This window comes from Taudactylus pleione, unplaced genomic scaffold (genome assembly GCF_031769625.1).
Source record: "Taudactylus pleione unplaced genomic scaffold, aTauple2 ptg001020l, whole genome shotgun sequence".
Classification (NCBI taxonomy): Eukaryota; Metazoa; Chordata; class Amphibia; order Anura; family Myobatrachidae; genus Taudactylus; species Taudactylus pleione.
The window spans coordinates 1065393-1086263 of record NW_028285421.1 but is presented as its reverse complement, the minus strand read 5'-3'; the positions used below and the strand labels follow the sequence as shown (position 1 = coordinate 1086263).

General features: G+C 45.6%; 1 protein-coding gene across 1 annotated transcript in view; it reads right to left on the bottom strand.

Moving 5' to 3' along the window:
- The window catches only part of LOC148454257 (transient receptor potential cation channel subfamily M member 2-like), a 333820-nt gene that overhangs the window by 33906 nt on the left and 279043 nt on the right, over positions 1-20871 (bottom strand). The window contains 2 exon segments of the mRNA XM_088461125.1: positions 18426-18494; positions 20437-20549. Of these exon segments, the coding sequence (XP_088317251.1) occupies positions 18426-18494; positions 20437-20549 (182 nt within the window).

Here is a 20871-nt window from a genome sequence, read left to right as displayed (position 1 = left end):
CACCATCGACAGCACGCCCCCTTTGGTGCGAGACCCATAACGACGGCTTCCCCATCATTATTCGGGTCTCACGCATGCACACGATGGAGGCGCCTCCGTCGTGCGCATGCGCATTTGGGCAACATGGTCCCGCTTGCGAGTGCTCTGCGCTCGCGAGCGGGTCTGAATCAGGTCCACTGTTAGATATTTGCTCAGTGTCCTTTTTTGTTAGATGTTAGTATAATTCTCACCTATTACAGAGCCTTTTGTGATACCCCATATAATTCTAGATGCTGATTAATATGAGATGCAGTCACTATGTCAACAATCACAATATTGACAGTCATAATGTCAGCACCAAAATGCCAACATGAGGGTTAGGCTATGCTGCACAGGGGAGTGTTAGGGCTAGGCTGTAAGAGCAGAGGGTTAGACACTGGGGGAGGATTAGGCTAGAAGTGGAGGATTAGGGCTAGGTTGTGGTACTTAAGGGTTAGACACTGGGGGGAGGATTAGGCTAAGGAGTGGCGGATTAGGGCTAGGTTATGGTAGTTAAGGGTTATACACTGGGAGGAGGTTAGGCTAAGGAGTGGAGGATTAGGGCTAGGCTGTGGTAGTTAAGGGTTAGACACTGGGGGGAGGGTTAGCCTAAGGAGTGGAGGATTAGGGCTTGGTTGTGGCAGTTAAGGGTTAGACACTGGTGGAGGATTAGGCTAAGGAGTGGAGGATTAGGGCTAGGCTGTGGAAGTTAAGGGTTAGACACTGGGGGGAGGATTAGGCTAAGGAGTGGATGACTAGGGCTAGGCTGTGGTAGTTAAGGGTTAGACACTAGGGGAAGGGTTAGGTACTAGGGGGAAGGTTAGACTACTTTAGAGGAGGATTAAGAACTATGTGGAGGGTTAGTCTACAGGGTTGGAGAATTAGACACTAAAGGGAGGGTTAGGCTACAGGAGAGGAGGATTAGGTACTAAAGGGAGGGTTAGGTTGCAGGAGTGGAGGATTAGGCACTAGGGGTAGGGTAAGGCTACAGGAGTGGAGGATTAGGCTGCAGGAGAGGAGGATAAGGCACTAGGGGGAGGGTTAGGCTGCAGAAGTGGAGGATAAGGCACTAGGGGGAGAGTTAGGCTGCAGGAAGGGAGGATTAGGTACTAGAGGAGGCTTCAGCTGCAGTAGTTTAGTGCTGTAAATGTTAGGGTGAGGCTGTGGGAACAGAGGCTTAGGTACTGGGAGAGGGTTTGGCAGCAGAGTGGAGGATTAGGGCTAGGCTCTGGTAGTTAAGGGTCAAGTACTGGGGAAGTTAGTTTTAGGCTGTGGGAGCAGAAGGTTAGGCACTAATGGGAGTTTTAGGCTACTGGTGAAGAGGATTAGGCACTAGGGGAGGGTTAGGCTGCATGAGTTATGGATTAGGCACTAGGGGGAGTCTTAGGCTGCGGGAGCAGAGGATTAGGCACTTGTGGGAGGGTTAGGCTGCAGGAGTTGAGTGCTGTAAATGTTAGTGGTAGGCTGTGGGAACAGATGGTGAGGCAATGGGAGAGGGTTAGGCAGCAGAGTTGAGGATTAGGGCTAGACTGTTTTAGTTAAGGGTTAGGTACAGGGGGAAAGTTAGGGTTAGGCTGTGGTAGGCAAGGGTCAGGTACTGGAGGAGTTTTAGGCTGCGTGAGAAGAGGATTAGGCACTAGTGGAAAGGTTAGGCTGCAGGAGTGAATGATTAGGCACTAGGGGGAGGGTTAGGCTGCAGGAGTGGAGGAGTAGGCACTAGGAGGAGGGGAGGCTGTGGGAGCAGAGGGTCAGACACATGGGGAGTTTTAGGCTGCAGTAGCGGAAGATTAGGCACTAGAGGGAGAGTTAGGCTGCAGGAGTGGAGCATTAGGCACTGGGTGGAGAGATAGGCTGCAAGAGTGGAGGATACAAAAACAACGGTGTTAGATGTTAGGAAGGCTGATTTTGCAGTGAAGATGTGTAAGCGAATCTTTGGCAGAGTGGAGGAACTTGAAAGGAGCAGGTGAGGTGGGAACATGTTAAAAGTGCAATATTAAAGGCAACAGACCTTTGTATCAAAAGGGTTAGGGAAACCACAAGGAAAAGGAGCCAGTGTGGTTTGGGAAAGAGGTAGTAAGTATTGTGAATGCAAAAAAGATGGCCTTTAGGAAATACAAGCAGACGTAAAGTAATGAGGACAAAGAGGAGTATCTTGTAAAACAGAAGGAGGCTAAGAAAAGCTGAGGAGAAGATGGCACAGTCAGTGGGTAAAGGGGGCAAAACTATTTTTAAGTATCTATAGAAAGCAAAAGGAGAAAAACAAAAGGTGGAATAAAAAGACTAAAGACAGAAAGAGGGAGTCTTGTTGAGGGAGACAATGTAATAGCTGATCATCTTAATCATTATTTTTGCTCAGTAATCACTACTGAGAGAGAGGGGAAGGGGCCACAGTTACGTTACAGGTGTGATCAGAAAAATGAGGTAGGAACAGGCACATTTACATAGGAGAAGATCCTAACAGAACTCTCAATACTGAAAGTGGATAAATCAATGGGGCCAGATGGGATACATCCAAGGATACTAAATGAGCTTAAAGGGGTGCTGGTAACACCATTAACAGAATTATTCAACCAGTCACTAGCTACTGGTGTAATTCCAGAGGACTGGAAAAGAGCAAATGTCCCACTGCACAAAAGTGGAAGCAAGGAAGAGGCCAGCAACTAGCAACCAGTGATCCTTACATCAGTAGTAGGGAAATTGATGGAAACACTCTTAAAAGAAAGATTTGTAGATTATCTCAAATCCAGCAATTTGCAGGATCCCAAACAGCATGGATTTACTGGGGGGAGATCATGTCACACAAATCTTATTGACTTTTTTGACTGGGTGACTAAGGAAATAGATAAAGGGGGGCCATAGATATAGCTTATCTAGACTTTAGTAAGGCTTTTCACACTGTTCCACATCAGACTGTTAAATAAACTGGAAAGCTGGGATTGGATACAAAGATAGTTGAATGGATAAGATCATGGCTGTTGGAGTTGAGTTCTGTAAATGTTAGGGTGAGACTGTGGGAGCAGAGGACTAGGCACTGGGAGAGGGTTAGGCCGCAGAGAGGAGTATTAGGGCTAGGCTGTGGTAGTTAAGGGTCAGGCACTGGGGGAAAGTTAGGGTTAGGCTGTGGTTTAAGGGAATTACTCGCCACTAGATTACAGTAAAATAAATCATTAGTCCGAGAAGACACAGTCGGTGCAACCAAACTGTTTTGTTGACTTTTCTAATCAGTGGTGACATGATGAATATTACAAACATGTTGACAAAAAAATAACAAACCTGATAAAGATAACTAATACAGGCTCAATATTACCTAGATTGCTGCCGGGGGAGAGGGTTCAGCTTCCTATTCTAGCACTAACCTTCAGCAGCACCCTATTGTAGTTACTTTCACCACACCTTAACAGAGAGGCAGGAGGTCCCAAACAGCAATACTATTATCTTTACTTGAACAAGGTGGATGTAGAAGACTATATGCACTTTTGTATATAAGAGCCATGAACATTGGAAATAATGTACAATAAATATAATTTCAACCAGAGCTGCCCCTATAATTTAAAAAGGGGCATGGTCTTGTTGGGAAGGAAAGTACCCCAATTCAAATTATACCATAAAGTAATGCAACCTAATTCACATTACAATACACAGTAGTGTCTCTTATACACATTATGCCACACAGTATTCCCCTTTAAAAATTATGCCACACAGTAGTGCCTCTTACACATTATGCCACACAATAATGCCCCTTACACATTATGCCACACAATAGTGCCCATTACACATTGTGCCACACAGTATTCACCTTTAAACATTATGCCACACAGTAATGCCTATTACACTTATTGATTTATCTTTACACATCTATTCTTTTACACTTCACTATCATCTTTTTTCCCCTTTTCATGTGATGCCCTGGGGATGGTCCTAGGCTGGAATTTTTTTGGGTGCCTTGCTTCTCGGACGTGAACCCCTTAATGTTAGGGACGCTGGTATAGAGGAGCCTTGATATCGGCCCAGCGCTTATTCATATATTTGCAAATGTATGTAACCAATACCTCTGAATTTCTATTATCATGTAGGATTCAAGTATTTTTGATTTAGCTGCAGTGTGCTGGGGGCAAATTCCTTTTTTCTGTGTTCATTACAAGAGGTTACCCTTTGGGCTACATGGGGCACCTGCTACCTTCCAAAGAATGATGAATAGGACTCTATGACCCCATAGACGATATGCTGCAGCTTATCTGGATGATGTGGTCATACATAGTCCTGATTGGCAGTCTCACTTACCCAGAGTACAAGCAGTGTTAGACTCCATCTTTAAGGCAGGTCTGACGGCCAACCCGAAAAAGTGTTGTCGAGGGATGAAGTAAAATATCTGGGATACACCATTGGCAGAGGTTTGATAAAACCACAGCTCAATAAGATTGAGGCAATACAGAACTGGCCACGACCCCTCAATAAGAAGCAGGTGAGAGCCTTCTTAGGGATCACTGGATACTATAGGAGGTTCATACCCAGTTTTGCCACCATTGTGGTCCCACTTACTGACCTTACCAAGGGCAAACAAAAAACCATGGTGGAATGGGGTCCAGAAGCGGAGAAAGCTTTCCAAGAATTAAAAATAGCCTTATGTACCCAACCTGTTCTGGTGACCCCTGACTTTGACAAAGAGTTTGTGGTACAAACCAATGCGTCCGGTGTAGGCATCGGAGCCGTCCTGTCCTAAAGCAGAGAGGGTGAGGAACACCCTATTTTTTACCTGAGCAGGAAATTGAATATCCATGAGAGAAACTATGCCACAGTGGAGAAGGAAGCTTTGGCCATAAAATGGGCATTAGAAACTCTCAGGTACTATTTGGTGGGAAGAAAGTTCAAACTGATTACTGATCATGCCCCTCTGAAATGGATGTCCGAAAACAAGGACAGTAACGCAAGAATAACGAGATGGTTCTTGGCACTACAAACCTTTAAATTTTTGGTAGAGCACAGACCAGGAAGCCAGCTGGCCAATGTAGATGCATTGTCATGCATTCATTGCTTGGGGGCTTCAGTTGTTCTGCCCCACAGGTTAAAACAAAGGGGGGGATATGTGATAGGATCACTGGTAAAGTGGTCAGTGGTAGATACAGTACATTTGTCCTAGGTTTTTGACCTATGTGTTCTAAAAAACCCCAGGAGAAAGTCTGCAGTGAAGCAGATTTGAGTGTCGGCTTTTGGAAAACCCGGTTTGGGTCCTGGCCGTGTGGATGTGAGGAGAGGGTGGGCTCAATCCACAACCCACTCCAGGTTTTGGTTTTTAGGCCTGTTAGCAGGCTTATTAGGATCTGCACCTGGAACTGGTGGATATAGGCTGTGTGTTATTGTAAGCTAGTGTCTCATATCTGGGAGAGCAAGCAGACTGGCTGGTTCAGAGACACTTGGTGAAAACTACCTGTAAGTCTTGGTCATGCGCTTGTGTTGATGGTGGAGGCAGTAGGCCCCACTGGTTCTTTAGAGAGGGAACCTCTTGTCTAGTTAGCGCCCAGACGGACTAGAGTTTACTTTTATGTTTTGTTTTCCTTTTCCATTGCACAATAAAAGCTGGTGCCAACCAGCTAGTATGAGACCCCAGACTGGTGTACTATTTTTTCCGGCTGCTGTGTGTGTGAAGAGGGAGCCCATCTACCCCAGGAGATGGAAGAGAGAGAGATAGAGAGAGATAGAGAGAGAGAGAGAGAGAGAGAGAGAGAGAGAGAGAGAGAGAGAAAACACGGCTCCCACAGGTGTGTGTAAGTCAGGTGTATTGTAATTTAACAATTACTCCAATACAGCAACAAATCCCAATATATAAGGGCGTCAACTCAATGTCAAAAAAGAAAATACTGGTAAAAGTATTAATAATAAATATAGAAATTGGATTGACTTCAGAGCGACTAAGTTGCTAAAATGTGCTCATAACGTGAATTCAATAAATATTATAAATGAACAAACCCAATATAAAATTCATAGAAATAAAGTGCCAGTGCATAAATACATATAAACCAATAATAAACAATTTATTAAGAAACACAAATTCATATAATGGAAAAAATAGGGGACTGGGGGGAGGGAGGGAACATAGGGAATATACAATATTATAAGAGTAAGCAATATATGCTATTCAAATGGATAACTTAGTAAAGGAATATAAAAGAAGGATCAGAATAAAAAATATTTCATGCCGTTTAAAAAAGGAAGCATTCCTTTTTTAAAAAATAAATAGATAATAAATAAATTAGCAGCTTAACTGAGTGGACAAAGTGGAGGTGGATTATTTCATATGTCCAAGAGGCAAGGTCTGGTCACTCCCTATATATATATATATATATATATATATATATATATATATATATCATTGTGAAAGTGGGGAGGGGGTTGGTGGGTCCTGTTCTCTGTGGTGGTAGCCATTGTCAGGTATGTGGGTGTCAGCAGTCACCATTTAAATGGTCAGGACCATATTCTGTATTGTTGTCTACTCTCCAGCACATATTCAATTGGGGGAGGAAAAGAGTGTTCTGCTACCATTATATTATAAGGTAGGGAAGGCCATCGTTGGGGTGGCCATCGATGGTTATCATCAATGGTCCCATCGGTGATTGCCATTGATGGCATACAAACCATCTTTGGTGAACCATCAATGGTTTACACCCCCTTGATGGTCAACTCTGCAGCGGGCACGATGACACACAGACCAATAAAAATGGGGGTGGGGCTTAGTGGTCACTGGGGATGGGGCTAAGCTCTATCCTGCTGATAAAAAAAAACATCGGCTCCTGCTCATCCATCGATGGCAGTGAAACATTTGTCCTCTAACATCGATGGCAAAAGTAGTTGACATCAGCCAGTAACCATCAATGTTTTTGAAATGTCGATGATATTATAAGAAGTACTCCACCTGAAATTGTCTAGTTATTAGCACTGTGTCTGTATAAGAAAAAATAGAATTACTGTACTATTACATTTCCCCACTTCTGCCTCATATAGAGCCTCGGTTTTCCATTATTCCTTACGTGTGAATCTCGGCTGTATTACTGTTCTTGTCATTTTTATGTTTGAACTCAGCATTTCCAGCTTTTCGATAAAGATAACATGAAATTAGCAGCACTGCCAGCATTCAGCTCTCACTGTACAGCTACAACAAATCCACAACTGAAGTAGGGCACAGGCTGCAGACTTGTTTAAAAGCTGCATAGGTTTTTAATTCAAAGTGTTTTTTTTCTAAGTGGTATTACATTTATAGCATAATTTAAAGAGTAAGACAGGAGATAAACAGGAGGAACACAGGAGGGCAACATTTAAAAAGAACTGTCTACAACTTGGAAACAATTGAAAAGGATCTTCTGAGCATCTGGGCACCCTGTAACTCAGCCACCTACTGTCATTATAACCTGGACACACCTTTTGCCATCACCCTGCTTCTACATTGCCAGCAACTACCAGTTAGTTTGCTGCACTTTTATTTTTGTATTTATGTTTTTATACTCTACACCAGGGGTGGCCAAACTCGGTCATTGAGAGCTACCAACAGTGCATGTTTTCCAGGTCTCCTCACAGAATGACAAGTGAAATAATTAGCTCCATCTGTGGATCTTTCAAAATGTGTCAGTGAGTAATGACTACACCTGTGCACCTGCCGGGTGACCTGGAAAATGTGAACTGTTGGTAGATCTCAAGGACCGAGTTTGGCCACCCCTGAACCACTGTCAGTTTTACTCTATAAAAATGTAGTATCTACCATTGTTTCACATCTATACATTTTTAAGAACACTTTATCCTAATTTTAAAGTCCTGCATATTGAACAGCTCCAAACTCCCTTTCTTTATAATATACTCTTGTAGTTGTGCCTTTACATCTACTAGCACTGCTCTCCTTCTATCTGATTGTTGGACATGTTAACTGTACTATTCCTGTATCTCACACTCATCACTACTATCACCATTTCTCTCCCAATTCCCTCATCTACACTATGTGGTCCATTTACTAAAGTGAGAGTTTTTAGAAGTGAGTTTTAAAAGTGATGTTGCCCAAAGCAACCAATCAAATTCTAGCTGTTATCTTCTAGAAGGTGCTAGGTAAATGTTAAGTAGAATCTGATTGGTTGCTATGGGCAACATCACTTTTAAAACTCACTTCTAAAAACTCTCACTTTAGTAAATTTACACCTCTGTCTCTTTTCTTATACTCCCCCCTCACTCAACAGCTACATAATACTCTCCTATACCACCAGTTCCCATCTATTTTCTCCCTCCATAGTCTCCCCCACCTTCTCCTCCCCATCCTTCCTCTCCTCTGTCTCCCTTCATCCCATTTAGTACTCTCCACTTCATCTCCCATAACTCCATTATTATTTACTTCTATTCCACCATGGTCCTGCTACACCACCACTAAGCCCTGCACCCTCTCTTTTCTCAAAGTTTCCTCATCTCCACCCACACCAAACTAAACCTCCACTTCCTCATTCAGAAGCCCACCAGATACCCATACTCTCCTCATCCCTCTTCTCTATATCACTTTCACCTCCACACTATAGAAACCCTAATAAGCTCATTATTCTCTCTCCTCCTAATTCTGTCACTCTCTCCTGTGCCCTCTGGAAAGCCAGTTCTGTCTATAATAAACTGGTCCCACTCCATGACAGCTTCATCTCCCTGAATCTCCTAACCATCACTAAATCCTGGATCTATCCAACTGACACCACTTTTCCTGCAGCTATCTCCATTGGGGGCCTCACATTATCTCACACACCCTGGCCTGGAGATTGCCAGGCTGGTGGTATTGGGATCCCTCTATCCTCTGGTCACTCCCACCAACTCTTACCTTCTAAACTCTCCATTTTATTCTTTCCATTCATCATCCATGATATTCGCCTCATCCAACTTTTTGGAGTAGCTGCCTTTTATTGTCCCCCTGGCCTTAGTTTAAAATCCCTTGATAACTTTGCTTCCTGGCTACTAATCTTCAAATGGGCTCTCAAGACCCCTTTCTTCCTTAAAGCTTTCCAGTACTCATCCTAACCCACTACTCCATGTTCCTTCCTCACAATCTAGCCCATCTGTGTAACCCGTTTGTCTGCCCCACCCATAAAGGAATGTAAGATCTCATGAGCAAGGCCTCTTACCTCACATGCTTCTTCTTCCCTTACTTATACTTTCATTTACAATGGCACCTAACACTTGGTTGCCGACACCCTGCTGCTTATTTAAGTGTTATGCAGCAATGTTTATAAATCATGTATTTGTCCTGCATTGTTTGTACTGTCAGCCACTGCCAGGCACCACCACTGGCAGCCTTTCTAGCAGGGTGGTGCTGGCTCCTATCATTTTCACAGCTCCTTCTATGACAGAATCCCTCACCACCTCCACCCCCCTGTGCCCCGGCAGCCTCTCCATAACTCTGTTGCTGAGCAGGACACAGGGGGGTGAGCAGATGGAGGGATGGATCTCCAGTCTAACTGTCAGCTGCAGCAGACAGCTCTTATATACATCTCTCAAACCGGACCCTCTTTCCCTGACAGGAGCCAAATCACTCCCTACCTCACTATACCCCTTCTTCTGTGAATGCGTATCCCATACAGAGACACATCTTTGCCACATAGAGATGTACCATATAAACACGGAATACATATACCAGTGTACATAAATGACTTCAATAAATATTGTTAATATAGAACTAAATGGCTTTTACCTAAGAGAAGTGTACATTTATGATATATATATTTATATATATATATAGAATATGTCATCCTCACATATGTATTATTATGAATTACAATGCACATGTTTTTAATAATATCTATACATAATATATATATATATATATATATATATATATATTGATTGATTGTGACAGGGTCAGCATAATTCCACATGAAGTAAATGTGGAATATCCAGATCTCCCAGGTTTGGCAGAGCACAGGCATTGGGATTGTGTAATGTCCAGTTCTAGTGTTGTCTCAATCAGAATCTGGAAGGCAGCTGATTAGGCACCTGTGTGAAGCTGGTTTAAGAACTGCAGAGTCACTGGGAAAACTGAGCCTGTCAGTGAGATAGTCGCCCAGCTTATAGGCCCGGGGGTGACTAGTGTTAGGGGTCCTGGACCTGTGAGTCCACTGAAGAAATATTGCTATTTGGAAGACTTTGTGTAACATCTTGCCTGTGGAACTGACATATCCTGTAAACCTGCCTGTGGTGAGCAATAAAGCTACTGATGGATTTTACCCAGTCTACGTGATACTTGTCACATTTGGAACCCAAACAGGGACTTGCTGGAAATTGCTATGCAGCAAGAGCCCAGATACAGTGACCGGATCCACCCACAGCAGCAGTGAGACACATTGCAGGATGCTAGCCACTGCACAGTGGCTTGGTGAGTCTGAGTCGCTTTACAAGCAGCTGGATAGGTGAGTGTGGTAGGCCAGCCATAAAGCAGTAGTTGTTCACAGTGATAATTTGTCTGTGTATATGCAAATTGTGCACAATATAAAAACTACTTAATTCCTATGTATGTGGTTGAATACCCAGGGAATGTAGTGCAGTTTTAAAGCCAGCTGTTATAGATTGCTGGGGATCTGGCTTACAAAAGAGAATTTATAAAGCCTCCTAAGTTTGTCCATAAAGGGATAAAGCAGGGTAATATGGAGGAGCTTTTGAAAAGTTTTGCTGAATTCGCTGCAGGACAACAAGCTCTGGCAGCAGGGCAACAAGCACAAGTGCAGGGACAGCAAACTTTGATTCAGGGTGAACAAACTCAAATTCAGTTACTACATGCAGAGTTAACTGAAATGAAGAAAGGTGGGCAGAAGCAAGAGATGTTATAGAAGCTTACTCCATCTGATGACATTGAAGCTTTTCTATGCACCTTTGAGCATACTGCTGCATGTTTAAAATAGCCTGAGGAGGAGTGGTCTGCCATACTTGTGCCTTGTCTCACAGGGGAACCTCAGAGAGCATATTTTGATTTAAATGTGACTGAGGCAAACTCCTATCCACACTTGAAAAAGGCCATATTAAGCAGAGTTGGAGTGACTGGCCTAGCAAAGCTCAGGAGTTTCAGGAATGGCAGCTAAATTTGTCTGAAGCTCCAAGGGTCCAGCTGGCCAAATTAGCCAGGCTGAGTAAGGCATGGTTGCAGCCGGATAAGAACTCTGCTCAGTGTATAGTAGAGGTGGTGGCTTTGGACCATGCTGTGTGGGTACTAGACCATGTGGTGCAACAGTGGGCTCTACTGGCTGATCCTCAAACATTTGAGGAGTTAGCGATGGTGATTGAGCGGTACCTGATTCTTGGGAAGTTAAACAGAGCTAAACAGGGATTCCAGCCAGTTCCCAAGCATAGAACCCAGGTCGCAATTGTTAAAGCCAACAATCCAAATCCAGTTCTGTGTTTTGACTGTGGCGAGCCGGTCATTTGTGCTGGCACTGCCCAAAGCAGGGTGAGCCGATGGACTGTAGTGCTGGAAAAACAACTTGGCCAGTTGTCAGCAAGACTGCTGGAAGCACTTCTCCAGTGCAAACCACCTTGTTTCATTGATGGTGCAAGTGGAAGCCGGGGGTCTGGGCCTTAGTGGATACTGGCAGTGAATTAACCATCATCTCTGCCAACCTGGTTCCACCTGGGGCTGATCAGGTGCTACCCCTAGGTTATATGTGTACATGGGGATGTAGAAGAATGCCCCTGAGTGCACTTCCCAATAGTGATCAAAGGGCAATCCCTGAAGATGATAGCCATAGTAGCCGCCAGACCACCCTACCCATTGATCCTAGGTCGGAACTTTCCATTGTTACAAGAAGTGGTTACCTGGCATGATGATAGCAGAAGGTCCACATCAGAGTTGTCCAAGGAGCCAAGCTCTGCTGTTTCCCAAAGTTTGGTGGCTGTATCACCTTCCGTGGCCAATGAGCAACAGGAGGGGAGGGAGACCGGGGCACAGTGGGTTCCCATTGGCAAGGAAGTGTCCTTGAAGGACTTTGGCCAGGATCAACAGAATGATGGGAACTTGATAAATGCATTTGAAAATGTTGTAGAGAATCATGGCTGTACCAGCAGAAGGTGTACCATACTTTGCATTGAAAAATGTTTTGTTATATCGTGTAACCTATTTGCAGGGTAAGAGAGTAGACCAATTGTTGGTTCCCCAGAAACACGAGAAGTTGATGTTAAGGGCAGCTCATACACACCTGTGGGGTGGCCATTTGGGGGAGGAGATATCTCTCCAGCATATTCAGTTAAGATCCTACTGGCCCGACACTCATGCAGCAGTAAAAAAGTATTGTCAGGAATGTCCAGTGTGTCAGAAGACAGCACCCCGGCCAGGGATTCGGGCACCCTTGGTTCCTGTCCCTGTCATTTCTTTACCTTTTGTGATAATTGATATGGATATGATAGGGCCAGTGGAAAAAACTGCTTGTGGACATCAATACATATTAGTGGTGGTAGAGGTACCCCAATCCTTTACATGATTTAGTCCATTTGAACTCCTCTATGGGAGGCAACTTAGAGGTATTTTAGATCTGTTGAAAGAAGGATGGGAACAACAGTCATGCCAAGAGACTAACATCGTTCAGATATTGACCCAATTGTATGGCAGTTTAAGGCAAATTGCACCACTCATGAACGAGAACATGGATAGGGCACAACAGAGGCAAAAGCGTTGATATGACGTGACTGCAGTTAATTGGTCTTTTAAACTTGGAGACAGGGTACTGTTTCTGGTACCCACCAATGAGAGCATAATGTATGCCCAGTGGCGAGGCCCATTTGAAGTTATAGAGGCAGTGGGACCTGTTAATTATAAGATTCGACAGGACGGTAGAAGGAAAGAAGTGCAAATCTACCATGTAAACCTGTTAAAAACCTGTTCAGCCCTCTTTGGTTGCCAATAAAACCCCAGAATGTCAGGTACCCATTGTAGTTACCCTTAATCCCCGCCAGAAACAGGAGGCGGTGAGTTTAGCAGCATGGCACCAAGATGTGTTCTCTGCCATTCCAGGGAAACCCCAACTTATCCAGCATGATATAGTTACTCCTCCCGGTTGTAATAAAACAGAGGTCATACTGTATACCTGAGGCAGAGCAGGCAGCGGCTAAACAGGAAGTAGAGGAAACGCTGCACCTAGGGGTCATAGAGGAATCAAATAGCGATGGAATAAGTCCATAGTTTTAGAGCCTAAGTCTTCAGGTGCTTAAAGATTCTGCAATGATTTTCGCAAATTAAATAAAGTGTCACAGGTTGATTCCTATCCGATGCCCCGGGGTGGACGAGCTGGTGGAGAATTTAGCAAACAGCCAGTATCTCACCACCCTAGATTGGACAAAAGGGTATTGGCAGATTCCTTTAACTGAGGCTGCTAAGACCAAAACAACCTTCTCTACCCCAGAAGGTTTGTTTCAGTATAAAATGCTGCCGTTTGGTCTGCATGGGGCTCCGGCAACCTTCCAGAGGATATGAACAGGTTGCTGTGATCTCACAAGGAATATACAGCTGCATATCTAGATGACATAGTCATCTTTAGCCCTGACTGGGAGTCACACCTTCCAAGAGTAGAAGCAGTGTTGCAGTCTTTACGGGCACATGGGTTTACTGCTAATCCTGAGAAGTGTGCCATTGGAAAGGTGGAGGCAAAATATTTGGGATATGTTGTAGACATAGGGCAGGTAAAACCTCAGCCCAGTAAGGTGAAATGGGCGCCTGGTCGTACTCGACAGAATGACTGGCAGGGACTGGATCCTCTCAGATCCAGGCCCGCCACCGATGCCCGCACAGACTCCAGGTCCCAATAACATCACGAGCCATGATTGGCTCATAGTGGCCATCTTGGAATTTCAAAAATGGCGCTATGTAGGCCCTCCGCTGATGCCAGCACAGGCACCAGGTCCCGCTGTTGCCGCTGCCCGGGTCTCGCCACTGCCGATGACGTTGCAAATTGTGATTGCCTCACGTCGGCCATCTTTAACTTTCAAAAATGTCCTCCGCAAGCCAATCACAGCTCGCGACATCATCAGAGGTGGCGAGAGCCAGGCAGCGGCTGCTGTGGCACCCGGCACCTATGAAGAAGACAACAGAAGTCCTGGGGAGGTGGTAACCATGCAAAAGAGCTAATTGGCTGATACCTACCAGACAAAGATGCTGAAGCCCTGGCAGGTTGGCGCCCACCAGGCAAAGATGCCAGAAGTCCTAGTGAGTGGCGGCCATGCTAAAGAGCTGACATAGGCTGCCGCCCACTAGGCAGAGATGCCAAATCCCTGGTGGGTTGGCACCCATCAGGTGAAGAAGCCAGAAGTACTAGTGGGTGGGAGCTATAAATAAGAGCTGATACAGGCTGCCACGCACTAGGTGTCGATGCCAAATCCCTGGCGGGTTGGCACCTGCCAGGTGAAGATGCCATAGCCCTGGCAGGTTGGCGCCCGCCAGGCGAAGATGCCGGAAGTCCTAGTTGGTGGCAGCCACAAAAAAGAGCTCACACAGGCTGCTGCCCACTAGGTGAAGATGCCGAAGCCCTGGCAGGTAGGTGCCCACCAGGCAAAAATTCCAGAAGTCCTAGTGGGTTGCAGCCATGAAAAAGAGCTGTTACAGGCTATCACCCACTAAGCGGAGATGATGAAGCCCTGGCAGGTTGGCACCCACCAGGCAAAGATGCCAAAGCCCTGGTGGGTTGGCGCCTGCCAGATGAAGATGCCTGAAAGTCCTAGTGGGCGGCAATAAAGAAAAAGAGCTAACACAGGCTGCCGCCCACTAAGTGAAAATGCCAAAGCCCTGATGGGTATATGCCCACCAGGTGAAAACACCAAAGTTCTGGCAGCTTGGTGCCCGACAGGCAAAAACACTGAAGACCTGGTGGGTTGGCACCAGCCAGATGAAGACACCAAAGTCCTGGGGTGGCAGCAGCCATGCAAAAGAGTATAAAGGCCGCTGCCCCCAGGTGAAGGTGCAGATAAAATAAATTTTAGTTAAAAAATTGGTGTCTGGTTATATTACTATTTCTTTTACAGGTGTACAGGGTACTACAGGTACCAGTTAGCCCAAAATGCTCCGCTTGCTTGTTTTCCAAGTACCAGCATGCGGTGGAGGCTTGCTGAGACCTATAGTTCACCTGTAAAAGAAAATATTCTTTAAAATGCACCACATTACACAATCAACCCAGTACCCACCACCCAAAGGTGCTGGGAATAGACCCGGGCTATCAGCATGGTCCTGGGGTGCCCTGGAGAGGGGGATCCCTTTTTTGGGGGGTGTCCCCAGCTTCCCAGGGATCCCTGGCCTGGGCTGACTAGCAGTCAGGGATAATGCTTCGGCTAGGGGGTCCAGTGAAAGGGCTTCCCTTACTGTGGCATCACCACCCCGCTAGAAAAGATCCTGTGCTGGTTCTGGTAAATACAGGGGGTCCCTATGCATTTTTTCTTCCTGTATTTCCAGTACCAGGACCGGCTCAGAGCCCAGTGCTGGTTGCGCTGAATACGGGTGATCTCTGCATCATTTGTCCCCTGTATTTTGGCAACCAGGGCTGGTTCTGACTGGCCCGGTACTGGTTGTGCTTAAGTACAGGGGACCCCTATGTCCTTTGTCCCCTGTATTTATGCACAACTAGGGGGGTGGGTCCCTTCACACAATCAACCATCCAGCAGGACTGGGTGAAAGGCACGGGGGGTAGCGGGCATTAGTTGCGGCCAGGAAACCTGTGGTGGTGGTGCAGGAGTTAGGATTCAGAGGAGGTAGCAGCACACAGATACAGGCTCTGTTCTGCATCTGTGTATAAATAAACAGAAGCATGGACAGAATTAGTAAGACCTGTCTGTGCTTCTGTGTTTAAAAAAAAACCTGTGTAAAAAAAAATAGCGTGGACTCCCCCCAAAAAAAACCCCAGCACTGGGCTTTGGAGACTCAGTACTGGTTGTGCTAAATACAGTGGAAAAATTACGTAAGTGTCCCTAATGTTACAGCACCAGGCTTTTCAGAACCAGTCCTGGTTGCTAAAATACAGGGGGACAAATGATGTATTGGTCCCCCGTATTCAGCGCAACCAGCGCTGGGCTCTAAGCCAGTCCTGGTTCTAGAATTACAGGGGGAAAAATGCGTAGGGTCCCCCTGTATTTAACAGAACCAGCACCTGACCCTTTCTATGGGGGGGTGATGCCACAGCCAGGGGAGTTCTTTCATCGGGCCCCCTAGCCAAAGCATTACCCCTGACCACTAGTAAGGCCAGGCTGGGAATCCCTGGGGAGCTGGGGACCCCCCAAATAAAGGGGTTCCCCTCTCCAGGGCACCCCAGGCCCAGGCTGATAGCCTGGGGCTATCGACCTGTGCTTAATACAGAAAACCCCTACGTTGTTTGTCCCCTGTGTTTAGCACAATCAGCACTGGGGCTCCAATGCCCAATGCTGGTTGTGCGGTGGGGGCACATCATTTTTTTTTTTAAATTACACATTCATTTTTTAAAACAATGCATGGATGGATCTCATTGATCCGTCCATGCATCTGTGTCTTATTGATTTCATCTTCTCTGGTGCATGCCCAGCACCAGTGAGTCCCTCTGTAGCCCACTGATGCTTCTGTGTATGGTTCTGTTGCTGCCACTGCTCTGCACCCCCACTGCTGCCACTGCCCCACACACCTGCAGCCTGCCCCTGCAGCTGTCTCTCCCTCTGCATCCTTAAAACACCTCCCGTGTGTTGTCTGCTCCTCCACCTGTGTTAGTGTACCTATTTGTTGTCCTTCTGCCCTGAATGTGGCCCAGTTTGCTCATCAAAACCCTGATGGTTAATAAATTATACAAAAAGCAATGAAATTGTGTAGACTAAAACACCTTACCGTTTCACATTAAGGATTTTTAGACATGATCTGAAATTTCACAAAACCTACTGAATTTGTGCCACTCAAGCTAGAAAAAACAATGAAATTATAATCATTAAGGCTGATGCCTTAATAGACGTGTTCCTTGCACAATACAGATATGGTATGCCATCAAACCCTGTTGTTAACTGAAGATTCAGCACTCTCACAGAGTGAGATTGCTGTCACTCACAAAATGGTGGAGCTGCTAATTCACAGAATTGTGTGCTCATTGGAATTCACACATGCAGTCTATGCAACTGAGGTCTGAGCAGTTATGTGGCTCCCACATCCCACTCAGTGCCCACAATCTTCCCATTCATTCACTACAACAATCCCACTGGGCTCCAACATCCTTCTCACTCCATACATCCATCTCATTCAGAATACACATTCAGCTCCCTATTTGCTAAAACTATCATAGTCTATGCATGTACAATGTCTGTGCCTCCATGCTGCACAGATAGTGGTGTGTCCTCCCCCAACTGCGGACACTAGGACAGTGGGAGGTATGTATATATGTCATACTGTATATAACATTTGTCAACCCATGTGCACATATTACCTCAGAATAAATTTTTTAGATTAATATTGTAGAAACTTTAACCATTAACTTGGGTTACATATAATTATGTGGCCCTGGAGGTCTCTCTGTAAGCAGCTGGTGTGTGTGGTGCAGGTGATTGTTGCTCCAGCTGGGGAGAGGGTCTTATTTTGTGTAGTGTAAGTGAGGATGGGATTGGTGGATCCTGTTCTCTGTTGTCATTGCCAATGTGTTTTGGTGGGTGCCATTGTCAAGTATGTGGGTGTCAGTGATGTCACCATTTAAATGGACAGGACCACTTCTTTGCCTACCTGGTACAAATTGCTCTGCTCCTGGACTTTCCACCTAATGTATGATTGCAGCCACCTGTGTTGAGCTAGGAGACAGGTGTTTCACCACCACAGGTGTGTGCAATCATACATTAAGTGGGAAGTCCAGGAGCAGAGAAATTTGTACCAGGTGGAACAGGTCATGTTGGCTAGTCTGCTGTTGTCTACTCTCCCTCACACATTCACTTGGGGGGGTTATAGTGTTCTGCTACCATTATATTAGAAGGTAGGGATGGCTATCGGTAGGGTGGCCATCGATGGTTACCATTGATGGTCCCATCAGTGATTGCCATTGATAGCACACAAACCATCCACGGTGAACCATCGAAGGTTTGCACCCCCTCGATGATCACTATTGCTGTGGGCACGCCGGGCCGCAGTCCAATCAGTAATAACCGTAGGCGGGGGAGGCTAGGCTCCTTCCTGCCACTAAAAAAACACATCAGCTCTTGCTCATCCATTCATGGCAGAGAACTATTGGTTCTCTGCCACTGATGGAAAAAGTACAGTAGTTGACATCGACTAGTAATCATTGATGTTTTAGAAACTTCAATGGTCAATGGCCATCCCTATTATAAGGTGCTCACAAAGGACAGTACTCCACCTGAAAAAGCACTGTGTCTGTATAAGAATAACTAGCATTACATTTCCCCCACTACTTCCTAATATAGAGCTTCAGTTTTCCTTTATTCCTTACCCGTGATTCTCGGGTGTATCACTTTTCATGTTATGTTTTTGCTTGAATTCATAATTTTCAGATTCTTTTCTAGAAGAAAACAGAATAAATTAGCAGCGTTTCTAGTGTTTAGTACTCGCTGTACAGATCCAGTATATCCACAACATGTTATTATATTTATCAGGCAAAAGGACATACAGCACCAAACCACAAATAGATTTTCCAGCCTCAGGGCCTGATTCAGACCCGGACGCTATTTGCGGACGCTCGTTCTTAAAAAGGGCCAGATATTTAAATTGAACGCTCGCTCTTTGCGTTGTGTTGATGCCTCTATGTCTGTGCAAGCGTCCGAAAAATGTGCTCGCTATTTTGTAAAGACGCCCCTTTGCCGTTCGCATCATACGTCATCTCCATTATTTATTAGATTAATCGGGAACATCGAAAGGCATCTGAACTGCTCGCAGTGCCTGTGGTAGGATTTTCTTCCCGCAATCACTGCGAGCAGTTCAGGATAAAAGACAACCAAGTGATGTGGTCGATGACGCTCCTTTACTAATTATGCACTCCCATTAAATGCCGTTTTGACCGTTAGGCACGCCTGCGTTCGGATCTCCACTCCCCCATTTTCAAGCACCTTCCCCTGTTACCACCCACAAACGGTACATTCTGTCAATCAAATTAGCAGCCCTTCGCTGTTTTATGAGCGCAATGACTGGTTTGCGCATGCACAGTTGTGCGACCATCGCTCAGAGCGAACGAGCGGCCGCTTACGAGCAGCTCTGAATCAGGCCCTCAGTTCAGTTATCAGCACTCATCATTCTTAGGGGGAATTCAATTATGCTCAAGGTTTACTGCGCTGGCAATAGCTCCGGGTTTCACTCCAGAGCTGTTCATATGTATAATCTGCATTTTCCATCTGCGGTAAACCATAGGTTAATATGTGCTAACTCATAGATTTCAAGCAAATGCTGGAGCTATCGGTTTCCCTGCGTGTTACATTGCATAGTCTGTATTTTACTGTGGATTATTATTTGCTGCTCCTGAGGTTGTGAGAAGAAATCCTCCCATGGGGCTTAGTGCCCAGGACTCCTGCAGTCAATTGAATCAGGCAGTGAATTTATTTAGCTGTGGAGTCATCCCCTAATACCTCTTTTCCCTCAAAAACAAAGGTCCGACCTGGGTTTTGGACATGGTTCCAACCCTGGTCAGACCCAGGTCAGACCCATTTACACTGCACCTTCGATCTGGGTTACTCCCAGGTCAGCCCTGTTCACACTGAACCTGGGTCTGCCCTGCTAAACCTGTGAGGTCATAAAAAGTGTGAGGTGACTGCTCCACAAGCACAAATCAGCTCATTTTAGGCATGATCCAGGTCAGATAACCCGGGTTGCACCGTTTACACTGCACCATTACCCGGGTCCATCCTGGGTCCAACCCTGGTAGCTACCTGGGTTGGATTGCTGGGTCACTTGACCTGGGTTATTTTTTAGAGACCCTTTTACACTGAGCTGCGACCTCGGGTAAACCCAGGTTTTTGCTCTGGTGTAAAAGGAGTATTATACCTCTTTTCCACCAAAAACCCAGGTCCGACCTGGGTTTTTGGACATGGTTCCAACCCTGGTCACACCCAGGTCAGACCCATTTACACTGCAGCTTTGATCTGGGTTACTCCCAGGTCAGCCCTGTTCACACTGAACTCAGGACTGCCCTGCTAAACCTGTGAGGTCATAAAAAGTGGGAGGTGAATGCCCCACAACCACCAATCAGCTCATTTTAGGCATGACCCAGGTCAGATAACCCGGGTTGAACCGTTTACACTGCACCATTACCCAGGTCCATCCTGGGTCCAACACTGGTAGCTACCTGGGTTGGATTGCTGGGTCACTTGACCTGGGTAATTTTTCAGGAACCCTTTTACACTGAGCTGCGACCCGGGTAGACCCAGCAAAAACCCAGGTTTTTGCTCTAGTGTAAAAGGGGTATAAGTGAGAAGAACTCATAACTGCAATGTTACTAGGTCTGGTAGACTAACCTGTAGGAGATGAGACCACTGTAGATGAGGGGAAACAGTAACATACACAGCAAAATCTGCAGAAAGCCATTATCCACTGACAGTTTCCCCCACCAGGTCTTCGTGAGGAACATCTGTGGAGACAGACAACACATACAGCTATCACATCATAACATCCTGATTACATAGTGTGACAATTATTAATGTCCCTATTTAATGCAATCTGATTTTAAGTTACTGTAACATATAAATATAAAATCAGTTTGACATACCGGCACTTACACTTTTGCGCTGTCCGTCCCCTGCACACATGCTTTAGTAGGCTATATCACAAATCAGCGAGAGATGGGGCTGTGATATGTCACCTTACATGATAGAGAGTGGCCTCCCTGCTGTCCTCCTCCTTGGCACCACCGGCACTCCGATGCTAAACTTACAGTAAATAACCACAGCAGG